Source organism: Scleropages formosus, chromosome 22 (genome assembly GCF_900964775.1).
Source record: "Scleropages formosus chromosome 22, fSclFor1.1, whole genome shotgun sequence".
NCBI lineage: Eukaryota > Metazoa > Chordata > Actinopteri > Osteoglossiformes > Osteoglossidae > Scleropages > Scleropages formosus.
In genome coordinates this window covers 4,955,163-4,968,587 of record NC_041827.1, presented here as the reverse complement: position 1 = coordinate 4,968,587, position 13,425 = coordinate 4,955,163, and the positions used below count along the sequence as shown (strand labels likewise).

Here is a 13,425-nt window from a genome sequence, read left to right as displayed (position 1 = left end):
ACTGGATATTGGAACATGATGAGAAACAAGGGTGATATACACAAGTAAATGTTTAAGGGAACATAAAATCAATACTCTCAGTTGTAGGTTGCAGTATCCAGGCTGCGATACGACGAGAGAATTTGTGGTGTGAATTCAAGTCTGAACTTTGCAAAATAAAGAGGTGGAGAAGCAGCCAAAAAGTCTTGCAGATAACAGTCAGCACATATCCAGATCAAAACCAAAGGAACGGAATCAGAATTCGGAAAGTACGCAGTTTTTTGACGACGTCTTCATTCGTAACCGAGATGTTTTGACAAGTTTAAGTGCGGTGCCATTTTTATTTGTCTGAATAGAGGAAAAACCACCATGCCATTTCACATTTAACCTCCACAAGATGTGGTCACACCATGACGATGCTTCCAGCAAGAGAAGCGAAACATCGGAACCAATGTCCCATACGCGGTTTAATCCAGAACAAAACCTCCACCAGCAATCTGCTTTGCTTCAATGAACATATTTTTCTGTTTCTACTCATTGAGGACATTAATACATGTAACAACATCTGTCAATACATACAACACATTTCCACATAATCTCTGAATTTCTAACAGTAACGTAGTAGCATTTTTATATTATCTAAGCTGTGGCATTTCATGGTTTAGCAATATGACAGGCCTAACCGTCAAGAGGTGCCACTAGATGGAATATCTCACCAAAACGTTGAGGACCACATGACAGCAGAGGTGCGAGAGTCCATCGGAAGTTACCCTTGTGCTGGACACCTACCCATCTTTGATGAATTAATTTTGGAGGATAAAAGGCAACTTCTGATCGACTTTCTCACTTTCGAGAATGATGATGATCAGTCTCAGAGGGTAGCAACAGTTCACAGATTTTTGTCAAGATGTGCTGGTTACTTTCTAAGTTTTAATATGTCAAGCCCCAAATATCGGTGATCTCAAGCTTGCCGTCTGAATTGCTTCTGTTCAAAAGGAGGAAACTGGACCCTGTGGGACCAGGGAATTTGCAGATCAATCATTGAGCTTCTGCAGGACCAGAGTTACTGCATCCATCCCCGTCCTCCAGCAGCAAACCAACCCGTGTGGTCTCTCCACAGCCACTGTAACACTGTCCAGCTGGAACGTGGTCCAAGCCCTGAACCAGACCTCTGGCTTCCATCAGACAGAAATGTGATCCTTCACCCTCGGGGCTGGACGTGTGACATATGCTACTCCAAGAGTACAAGAGTTTAAATCTTCATACAGCATAAGACAGGGGAGACTGATGCCCACAATTCAACTGGCCACTAAAGCAAATGTGAGAAACAAAATGCACTATTGATGTGAAACAGGTGAAGCAGTTTTAAAGAAAGATGTTTTTCAACAATGGAAACAAACACGGCGGCTGATCAATTCTTCTCCTATTCCAAGTAACCTGAAAAAAAGGGAAAAATGGGTCATAACTAAGCAGCAGCAAACAAAGTGTTCACGAACCTTTAAACATCTATCAACCCAACTTACATATTCTAGGCATCTTTAAGTGATTCTCTTCTAAAAGAGAATCTGACTGTTGCTATGCAACAAAGCGATATAAAACCAACAACCTTTGAAATGACAGATGCATGGATTTTTAGAGCATTTATGGATTTTCAGATGAAGTTTTTGCTCAACTGATGCTTTTATTAAGAACAAATTATAATCCTGCATTACCCATTTATGCAGGTGGATATTTTGTTGGAGAACTTCAGCGTATGCGGCTCAAAAGGTACCGCAGCAGTAAATAGCGAGACTGGAAGAGGCAGCATTCAGGGTCCATATCCTTAAATGTCATTTGACCAGACATGAAATGTGCATCAGAACCCTGTTTTTCCTGTGTTTTACAGTAAGACACCAGCTTCAAGCATAATGTACTGTGAGATGGACCAGTATAAGACAAGACACTGAAGTCCAAACTGGAACAGATCAGCTCCGGAACCCAGAGTGTCCGTGAGCTTTGATGTATTGCACCTGTGGAATACTTTTTACCTTAAAACAGAGCTGTCCGGAAACACAACAGCTGACGAACAATCGAGGCCTTGGACGGACACATTAACAGGAACACATAGATGTACGTGCACAGACAAATTCTGTCGCTATGTTAGAACTGCAACACATACACCTCACACACACACCAAAAAGTGTCATCAAACTACACACAATTCCACAGTGAAGTTAACATATTTTATTTATTTTTTTAAGTGCCATTCATGCATATCGGGGGAGGAAGGGGTCTGGCAGCAACAATCCTAATGACACTTCTGATTTATTTTACAGCACTAAACCAATACAAAGAGTAGCTGTGTCATTTCTTGGACAGCAAAAGTAATAAACCGTGCAATAACAAAACGGAAAACAAAGAAAGGGGAAAACAACAAATACAAGATAAATGAAGTAAAAACAAATCAAAAACAACAACAAAAATATTTTATAAACATTGAAACACTGACTGTAGAACCATAGTACAGGTAAAAGGTAGTGTCACACAAAAAGCCAATGCAATTTCATCACATATATACAATATAGATATATACATACTGTGTCACCCTCTGATTGAATAATAACAAAATACTCTGCATTATTCTTCCCATTTCTTTAAATCTGGGAACCTCTTATGTCCCATGATCCCTCCTCCCTCCCCTCTGCCCACCCAGAGGAAAAAGGACAATTGAAAAGACATATTTACAATAAGCACAAGAACACACCAACATTGAATAAAATAGGCCTCAAATACCAGTACTTGTTGGCAGTTTTCTCCCTTAATGTAACAAGGCTTTTTTCATTTTTCCTTCTTCTAAGTGAATTCAAATCTCTCTGGCATGTACATCTCCCCCGGAATAGCAAGACTGAACTGTTTTATAAACACAAAACATACACGCGTGCACATAAGCGCTCTCAAACACACACACACACACACACACACACACACACACACACACACACAAAAGGATTGAAATAGCACTGAGAAGAAAATAAAAAGAAAAATAGGCTGATCGGTCTTATGCACATTTTCCGTCTTATTCTATCCCCTTTCTCTTTTCCTCCTCGACGTGCCTCAGGTCTCACCAAGAAGATCCACAAACCATAATTCTCCGATAACTGCTACTGAACCCACGCCCAAACTCCTCATCCTCTGCTGAAATCAGGTGTGGCGTTAGAACCAAGTACAGTGGAACCTTGGAACTCGAACTTAATTCATTCCGGAAGGGCGTTCGAGTTCTGAATCAATTTTTCCCCATAAGAAATAATGCAAATTGGATTAATCTGTTCCAGACCCCCAAGTGATTGCCTATTTAAACCTATATACATACATACCTGATGCACTGGAAGCCTCCCCACTCCTCACCACACTATGAATGCCACTTTTCTTGAATTTCTCGAACCACCCTCTACTAGCCTTGAAAGGCTCACTATCACCACTTGTTCCAAGGGCGTTTTTAACAAGATCAGCATGCAGCATCCTTGCTTTTTCACATATTATTGCCTTTGATATACTATCACTGGCTAACTGTTTTTCGTTTATCCAAATTAACAGGAGTTTTTCAACCTGATCTATTACCTGCGGTCTTTGCTTTGTAATAGATTTCACTCCTTTAGCAACATCAGCCGCTTTGATGGTCTCTTTATTTTTCAGTATAGTGCAAATTGTAGATTTAGGCATTCCATACTGTGCAGCCAGATCAACCATGCAAACACCTCTATCGTGTTTTTCAATTATTTCTTTTATAACCTCTAATTTTTGTAAATTTGTGATTTACACCCTCTGTTCTCCTTGTGTTTTTTCTTTCCTTATGTCCTTATAATTTATGTCACAGGCTGCTGAGAAGATTCACAGAGTAAGAATCTCATTGTACGGTGTAACAAACTTTAGTGTAAACATCACAAACTCTTTGGCTAATTGCTTTCACTAGTAACCTTCTTAGAACCCATGATGGCTTTTAATATAAGATATTAAAAAAAAAACCCCACAAAAACACATGGAAATTCACAGCAGAATTCAGCGAGATGTTCACTCCATGAGTTTTCAGGTAAGACTGACTCATACGCGTCATACGCACCCTTTGTTTTATGGGGAAAAAAGACGCGTCACGTGTCCAACAGGTTTTAGCCTGAAAGGTTCATCGGTTCGAGTTCCGAAATTTCGTTCGAGTTCTGAGACATTTTTTTCCTCTAACAACTCGTTCAAGTTCAGAGGTTCCACTGTACTACCATCTCCAACGGTGGCCTATGTATGCGTACATTTTTCTTTGAGCGACAATTCTGAACTTTTTCCATTTGAAGTCACAATTAGCATCTTAAAAATCTCTCTGTGAGGGGCGGCTGAAAAAGACGAAGTATTATCCTAACATCTAAACCCGAGTACAAATAAGCACCACGCTTTAAAACTAAACTGTCTGCTGCACTGATACCTATTGAAAGCCCAGGAGAAAATGGCCTCAACTGGACAGCTTTTCTTCATTGTCCATGAGCAGTCGGATCAAAATGTTACTGAATTAGCCCAAATCAACTAATCTATTGTCAAATGTTAACTTCAAAAACATCAGTTATGCACTTGAAAAACAGCTTTGTGCAGCACCAATGCACTTTTTGTCATGCGTGGTAACCGTTCACTTGACTTCACGGTAATTTCCCTGTTAAGATTGGTGTCGGATGGTGTTTTCACAGTTACTTTTATCACCGGGATGAACGCCAGGAAGCTTCAACACAAAAGCAGTTCCTTTCAACGCACACTTGTCTCATCAGAACAGGACTGACGCATCGCTTCCCACCTAGAACGACTGCTCCCAGGCACCTCCGATCGGACCCGCTGACACAAATCTGCCTTGTTTTGGGGACGGCGGCAGCTTTCAAGACGTCACATTATGTGAAACTAAACGCTTGTGAGCAGACAGCTGACGGCCTTGGCGAAGGGATGCCTGCACTGGGTGTCTTGCGAGCATTTCCAACATACGCTGCAGCATCACGCAGCCTGTGCGCTAAGCGGGAGAGAAAAGAGACTTTTAGCAAGAGAAGAGGCCCCACACACACAGAGACACACACGCAGACAAAACCTAAAATACACTGGAGTAACACAATGTGCTTTTTTTTCCTCTCTATGGCAAGATTGGTAAAATAATAAAACATGAGACAGCTTAGAAAATGCAGACTCGGGTGTTGAAGACCCAGGGACGTCACTCCTTTGTGACCATCCAGCTGAAGGCAAATGTAGCATCGCATAAACAAGCAGGATTGAAATCTTCAACCGTTGCATTTGTTTTGAAGAAGGAAACAAAACATTTAAAACACATGTACATCATGTGGATGGGTTTCACACATAAAGCCATATCCACAGTTTATATTTTGTGTAAGTTTTCACTAGTGTCACAGCAACTTTGCAGAACATCCCTCTAATTTGTTGCATCAGAAACGAAACCCAGTCCAGTAACTCCATGATGGTTTTCAGAAGTAAACCTAAAAGAAGCGGCAATTTAAAAATACTCGAAACCTGTGTGTATTTGCATTTTTATAACAGGAAAAAAAATGGAAATAAAAACGAGGATGAATAGCTCAAACAGCGTTGAACAGAGAAGCCCAGGATGAGGAAATACTGCTGGATCAGAGTACAGCTGGATGCCGAACAATGGACCATTTTTGACCTGATCGCTGATCGACAAGCCGCTGCAGGCAACACAGACAGGTGGAGCCTTAGTGTGCATGAGACAAAGGGATAGGAAGGAGGAGGAACAGGCCGTGGTAGAAAAAACGGGAAACGGATCATCCCGGTGGCCTCACACCGTCTCACACACAAGTGCATCATGTGGCAGAGCACCGATAAGACAAAGTGCTTGGTACTGCTCTGAAGCAACCCTGTAAATACATGTGTTCCAGGCTCTTAACCTCCTCATGTTTGTGCTCATTTAACAAGAAGTTGCAAGGGATTGCAAAGTCTTTTCCTAGCCCCATGTCAGCATTTACATGTGTGCACATGCACACACACAGATCCATTCATACCCCCTTCTTGGTGCTCCCTACACACCCTCTGGGCTGTTTTTCTTCTGGCTGGGGGATAATAAGGCAAAGGAAGTTGGCCCACATTCACACAGTGATTCAGGTATGAAGATCTATCTCCTGTGAGAAACACCTTTGACTCGACAGTCTTGTAAATCCTCCCCAAGGTCTGATATGTCAGAGATTACCCAATTAATATACAACAATGACTACATATTTACCAATACATTTCACTGTAGCTGCGTACCTTAAAAATCCCAGGTTTCCCAAAACCATCTCTGATATGAGAATTATTCACAAGGGATATATCACATCTCAAGAACCCAAAGTTAAAATTTATTATAAACTTGTATGAATTTATTTAATACCATAAGTCAAATTTTATTATGCTTAATATACTGCTTAGTATCCATTTTTTTTCCTTGAAATTTCACACAAAAGAGCAGACATTAGATGGCGCTCAATTTCAAAATCTCAGCCCTACGAGAGAATTATGCAGGGTTGAGCCTGGGCTGTAATTGTGCAAATATCAGATCACCCTGCGTTTGTCCTGCCCAGCGTCTGGCAGGCGGGACATACCGTGTAAACGCTGTCTCTGCACAAAGAAAGACAGAGACGGGATCTCCAACAGAAAGAACGAGCTGCATGGGGCCATTGAGAACCCAGCGATGAAGGAGGGAGAAGGGGAGGGGGGCAGATTGTACTTGCAGACATTCAGCAACAATCACCACATTAGAAATATATAGAAAAAAATACATTTCATTTTTTTTTTCTTTTTTTTTTCTTTTTTTTAAGTGTCCAAATTCTCTTGAGGCCGCACCCCGCACTGCTATCGCAAGTTGCAAAACACTGATGATGAAATGAGAACGATAACCTACGGACTGCGTAAAATACACGAGCACAAATACTGCAAGTACTTTGAAGTTTCCGTATTCTACTGAACTTTATAACTTGCAAACAGATCGCCATCTTAGAGAAGCATCTGAGTTCAATGATCATGTGCCCAACATTGCACATCTGATACAAAGTCAAGGCTGCGATACACACAAGTTCTACACCTTTGAGGCCTGGTATTTGTGGGACAGAAGTGAAGCAGGCCATTACAAGCACTCCCAGGAGTCCTATCACCCCAGTGACTGGACTGTGCCTCTGGGAGATGATGCACCTCGCTCGTCACCATGGACACCCACGCGCTGGGCTGCTTTCGTGCGTGTCACAGAAAAATGGCACACACTACCTACTGCCATCCCTTCCTGACAAGCAGCCCGTGTCGACAAGGGGGGAAAAGCAAAAAAAAAAAAAAAAAAAAAAAAACTGTAGGTAAGAGAGACAACCCTGTCCAAGTGGCAGCTGAGGCCTGAAGTCAGTCAACACAAGAATGATAACAAGCTGAACAAGGCGCCCAAATAACACAACAGTTAAGGAGCTAGGGGAGCTTTGCCAAAGGGACACATTGGGAAGGTTAGGGGGTAACAGCCAGGATCTGGAGCGGGGACAGAAGGCTGTATTTTGACAACAATATGTACTACTTGTCTGGTGACAAGTGCAAAAGCCATCATTTAAATGTGTCCTACTAAATATGATTGTCTTCAATGTAACTTTTCGTTTGTTTAGTAGAAAGACAGACCAGAACGCCAAGGCTTGTCTCACTGAAAACACCTTGAAGTGTCCCGTCCCCGAATGTCTCCTTCCCTGGCATGCGGACAGCCCTGCCACGCCCCTCCCCTCCGAATGTCATGACTCCTCTTCCCTGCCCTGCTTAAATCAGGTCACATGTGCCACGCCACGATGTGCCACGCTGTGCCAGGGGAGAAGGGGGGGGGGGGGTCCTACACAATGGAGTCCCAGTCAAAGTCGTCCTGGATGTCGTCGGCGGGCATACGCCGGATCTGGAAATTCCCAGGAGAAATCATGTGCTGCTGGTTCATTTGTGCATGGTGTCCTGAGGAGTAGAAGGGGCACAGTGATGCAGTGAATGGGTGTTTACAAACATTTACATTCATTCATTTAGCTGAAGCTTTTCATATAAAATCATCATTTTCATCATCTTTTCTGTAAAGCAACTTACAACGTTAAGCTACTTACAATTATTTACCCATTTATAGGGCTGGGTAATTTTACTGGAGCAATTTAGGGTAGGTACTTTGCTCCTCAAGGGCACTACAGCTGGAGGTGGGATTGAACCTGTGACCTTTGGGTCCGAAGGCAGCAGCTCTAACCAATACACTAACAGCAAACCCATACACAGTACACATGCTGTACACAAACAGTGCCAAAAGAAAAGAGTAGGAAAGCAGGTACCTGTCATGGTGGGGCCAGCGCTGCTCATGGGGGGCATGTGTGGATAGCCTGGAGGCCCCATGAGTGGAGGCATATTCTGTCTGGAGTCCATGTACATGTTTCCTTTTAGAAAAAGCAGATGGGTGGACAAACAGGCAGTTGAAGTCCCATTTTCATCACACAACCCATTTCAAAGACACTTCACATCAGGACAATCTTTCCTAAGCAGGCAGCACAGACCATTGCACATAATCAAAATTCCTAGCAGTTGTGGAAGATAAAGCGGTGCTCACGCCGCTGTCTGATGGGCCGCTGGTCAGCGGGAGTGTCTGGGTTCTCACCTGTGTTGATGTGCTGGCTGGGCTTGCTGGGGTGCATAGAGCTGTGACAGACAGGAGGCTGCACGGATCCCTGCGGCTGGATGACCCCAGTGCGGGCAAAGAACTGGTTGATGGATGAGCAGAGGTCTGCGATCTGCGTGGGCTCCAGGGACCAGTTATTGAGCTCTGCCTGCCTCATGCTCTCTTTCAATCCTGACCAATGCCAAAACCTCGACATCAGCATCAGAACAAATCAAAGGGCACCAGTTTCTAAACATTACATTATTTGTGAAATTTATTTGTTGCACTTTCATATTTCAACATCACCACCCGTTATTAGCCATCAGCTTTTACACAAACTAGTCACTTGAGTAATCTAATTGAACTGCTTAAAAATGTTCTAAAAAATAAGAGCCTGAAAATGTACTTTTTCCAGAGGAAAAACTAGATTACATAAATAACCTTTTGTATTGCTATATTCAATTAAAACTCCTACCCTGCAATTTCATTACATAATTGGATAAACTGTGTGACCCACTGAGCACACCTGCGTTGAGTAATTAAACTTGAAACCCATGTTCTTCAACTGAAGAGTCACTGTATATAAAAAAAAATCCCATTGTAAAAATTTCAGTTGCCCCAGAAATACACATCTCTTTCACATGGGCTGTTTCAGCTCACAGAACAGTACTCAAAACTTAAAGTAAAACGATTAAACAGGTACACAGCACACTATGTAAAAGGCAGTGTACAGTCACTGCTGTACTTTCCATCCTTCCTGAAACCTGGAAATATAGTAACACAAACCATAGGCACACAAAGACCCAAAGCATTTAACACAAGGAGCAGATCTCGTTGAGCAACTAGGTTTGGGGTTTTATGAACAGTAAAGCTGCGCGGCGTTACCTTGGAAAGGCGACAGGTCCACATCCGCCCAGTTGTAGCTGCTGGCAATGCGGCAGCTCTCTTTCAGTGCATCAAGATTGGGGTACCAGTCTGCAAGGTGGCCTGCGTAAAGAGAGAGAGAGACACACACACACACACACACACACACACACACACACACACGCAGGAGGTGAAGCTGAAAACACACACCTTCTGTCTCTTTAAAAAAAAAAAAAAAAAAAAAAAAAGGGGGGGGGGGGGCAATAAAAGCCACAACCACTAGGAGGTTCTGTTTCACTCTTCAACAGGCTTACTTGCAGTTTCTGACCAGGTAAGAAAACATAAATGTAGGTTTATAAACTGCACCTTGGTACAAAACTATCTCCAGTGAGGAAGAAATCGCCATAAAGCAGGACACACTGTGTGTGGAAGGAGTCCTGTGGAGGCGGAAGAGGCCTCACCTGTGGTACAGGATAGCTGCTGCTGGGGTGGATGGGGCTGGTGCGAAAGACTCTGGTGCTGCTGCTGTTGCTGCTGCTGTTGGGAGGGGTGCTGACTGTGCTGCTGCGGGAGCTGAGAAGGGTGCTGAGAGTGCGGTGCATGCTGGGAAGGGTGCTGAGAGTGCTGTGTGTGCTGGGAAGGGTGCTGAGAGTGCTGTGTGTGCTGAGAAGGGTGCTGAGAGTGCTGTGTGTGCTGAGAAGGGTGCTGGGTGTGGGTGGGGTGTTGTTGCGGATGCTGGGTGTGGGAGAGGTGCTGCCCATGGGGCGAGTTGTGGGCGGAGTGAGACAGGGGCACGGGGCCGCCACCGCTGGCAATGCTGTTCGTGAGGTTGTTCTGTCCGCTGTGGGGGTGGGTGCTGATGCTGCTGCTGGGGGTGTGCTGGTAGGAGCAGGAGGTGTGGGTCTGCTGGGTAGATTCCGAGGGCATGCCCATCAGACCTGAGGAGAGAGGAGGAAAGGCCGTCACTGTGACGCCCATCAGATCCATGACCAAAGAGCACCCTGACACAGCAGAGAGCCATACACTGATACCTGCACATCACACTGATCATAGAGCAGAAGCGCATTAAGGGGTGAGGGCAACACATACTCTCTCTCTGTCTTACTCGCTCACTTTCGGTAACCGCTTGCCCCGGCCAGGGACACAGCAGTCCGTGAATGGGTGTTTACAAACATTTACATTTTTTCATTACCTGAAGCTTTTCATTTAAAAATCATCATTTGCCAGTATGCAAGTAAATCACAGCGAAGCCACAAACACACACACACACACACACACACACACACACACACACACACACACACACACACAACGGGCAATTCAAGAGCATCAAATGGACCTGAACTGCATGTCTTTAGACTGGTGAAGCAAACTGGAGCGCCGGTGTCCCCCACAGACAGGGAGAGAACATGCAGCTACGCAGAAACTGAGCGGGATTTGAACCTACGTCCGAATTGCCCAGGTGCCGTGAGGCAGCAGAGCTACCCGTTGAACAAAAAAGGGACACAGCTCCCAAAAATATGTTCTACAAAAACATACAGGGGTTCAAGGGTCACTGCCAAGAATTCTTCCCAAGCCAGTTAAAGACCAGCAGGTTCCATGTACAAAATAAAGATTTAAACCTAAACCGTGTAAGAGAACAACTGATGTGTCAAGTTTCCACTGTATCCACAACTAAAAATGATGTGCATGGGAAAACAGTACAACTCGATGTGGGGAAGAAAAAAAAAAAAATATATATACACACACACACACACACACACACACACACACTTTACAAAGTGGCAGGAATGGCGTTTTCAGGGCACCGTACCTGGATTTGATGTCTAAATCATCATTCTGCGCACATGCATCGGAGGCCCAGACACCAAGTCCTTTCTTTGTGTGCTGAAAGAATTCTTCTTTGAGTTTCTCTGAAATAACACTTTGATTTTTTTTTCTTCTTTTTTTTTTCTGGGGTGTGTGGGGGGGTGGGAGGAAGGCGGGGTCATTCTCCCCCGATAAATAAGCACGACAGGAGCGGAGGCATCTGCAACCCGACAGCCACGCTTTGAGGGCTGCATGGAACGGAAAGGGGCCCGTCGTTGCCGACCAGCACACTAAACCCATTTCGCTCGAGAGCTTTTAAAGTCGGCTTCAGACGACGACTGCCACAATCGACAAGCAGCACTCATCCCAGGGAGACAAAGGTGATCTCTAATCAGGAGCAAAAACCATTGTCCAACAAGGGAAATTCAGAAAGCAATTAGTGAGCGGGTCCCGAATAATAACCTGAGCTCATTAGCTGTCATCAAAGCGGGCGAATTATCTCACTGTCTACAGCGCTCCGGTGTGAAATCCACTCACTTGCTTATTTATGCCTTTTAATTGCCAGGGTTTGTCTGACTAAGAGTTTTCACTTTTACAGATGGAAAAAAGGTAACAGTCTCAAACTAATGAAACATGGATGCTTTACACAGCGATGAGGAACGCTCCGGAACCGTATCATTAGCCTCTGAAACGCATCTGATTTTTGGAAGTAGGTTACACAAGGCAGCCTTTGCGTAATTTGCTCACAGCCCACTTGTCAAGTGCTTTTAGTTCGTCAGTCATTGAATTATGAAGCAAAAAACGCATTAAGCATAATTCAGGAGTCTCTCATAATGTTCTAGCGAGACCTGGTAGATGTTACATGCAGCAATCCAGTATGTGGGGGGAGGGCAATCAGATTTGCCGTGCGGACAGAACTGTTCGCTAGCGCTTGTTTCTCTTAGTGCTCCTGTTCCAGGTACACACGGCGTGTTTGCCAGATAAGCATAGCACACTCTGATTACCCAGTCTCATTACCCAGTCTTGGCTGGATGTGAGCTCAGGAAGAGGATACAAAGTGCAGGATGTGATCTCCAAGATGGGGAATATTGAGTTTTGAAAAAGGAAAATACCTCTTTTTTACCCAGAAATCCCCATGAATGCATATTGGCTGAAAGAACAGTGTGACCCATACAGAAACGGCACCGAAAATAATATGCCCCAGGAAACTGAATTCGCAATGCAAAATTAGATGCTGGTATCTTGGAAGGGGAGAACATTTCAATAATTAAAACTTATTTTTATTCCCTAGACATGTGGGGTTTGCAAAGAAACGCTGCGCAGCAGCACCAGTGAATATGACCGCCTCCCGTGGAGCGCCGCTGAGCTACAACTGAACCACGCTGAAGTACTTCCCTCTCACCCAGGCAACTCAGTGCATCCCGCTGTCAGCCAGCGAGCTGCTCATCACCCCCATTATTCCTCAGTGCCGACGCACTGGGGGGGCTCAGCTGCTCAGCTGCAAGGCCCACACTCACCCTGCTGGCTGAAGGACTGCTCGAAGACGGACTTGTAAAGGCTGCGGAAGGAGGCACTGAGATCTTCAAAGTCGGAAAATAGGAGCTGCTTGTCCCGCTCTGGCATGCTGTACTGGGGCTGGGGGGGCGGCTGCTGGAGGGACACTGGCTCCGGGTGGCTGGTGACCTGGTGAGAGAGTTGCGAGGGGAGTCAGTAGGACAGAAATACACGTGGAATGAAGAGGGTGGAGGTAGAGCGTGGTCTCCTAGAGGGGATTTTCACTACACTCCTGACCTCCAAATCCTGTCACCGACCACGAGAGCTACGGATTAAGAGTTGGGTAAACTGCCACAATGGCGACCGACCATCGAGCCTCTTCTGGCGGATAACCGACTTCAGCTGAGACTTTCTGACCCCGGCTGATCAGAGGCAGAAGAAACCCCAGCAAACCATTTTGAATGGCACTGTAAAATTCACTGGCATCAACGTAAGTCCCAAACACCTGAGGGTCGTCCTGCAAGATGCGTTTCCATCGCTACACAATCACTGTGTATTTCGAGCAGCGAAAAACCAATGAAGCGAGGCCTAGGGGAACGTGAGCGGTGACTAATCTGAGCGATGCGCAAGCG

General features: G+C 44.7%; 1 protein-coding gene across 2 annotated transcripts in view; it reads right to left on the bottom strand.

The window, feature by feature from the left end:
* Positions 1 to 3,821: 3,821 nt before the first annotated feature.
* Positions 3,822 to 13,425, bottom strand: part of foxj3 (forkhead box J3) — an 83,836-nt gene continuing 74,232 nt past the window's right edge. The window contains exons 7-12 of one of the 2 annotated variants that reach the window (XM_018725839.2): positions 12,817 to 12,982; positions 9,952 to 10,428; positions 9,512 to 9,613; positions 8,627 to 8,818; positions 8,307 to 8,408; positions 3,822 to 7,947 (exon numbers count right to left, since the gene is read on the bottom strand). In XM_018725839.2, the coding sequence (XP_018581355.1) occupies positions 7,835 to 7,947; positions 8,307 to 8,408; positions 8,627 to 8,818; positions 9,512 to 9,613; positions 9,952 to 10,428; positions 12,817 to 12,982 (1,152 nt within the window). In that variant the 3' untranslated portion in view covers positions 3,822 to 7,834. The remainder of the gene's footprint in view (positions 7,948 to 8,306; positions 8,409 to 8,626; positions 8,819 to 9,511; positions 9,614 to 9,951; positions 10,429 to 12,816; positions 12,983 to 13,425) is intronic. The other variant, XM_018725840.2, reaches the window with a different exon arrangement.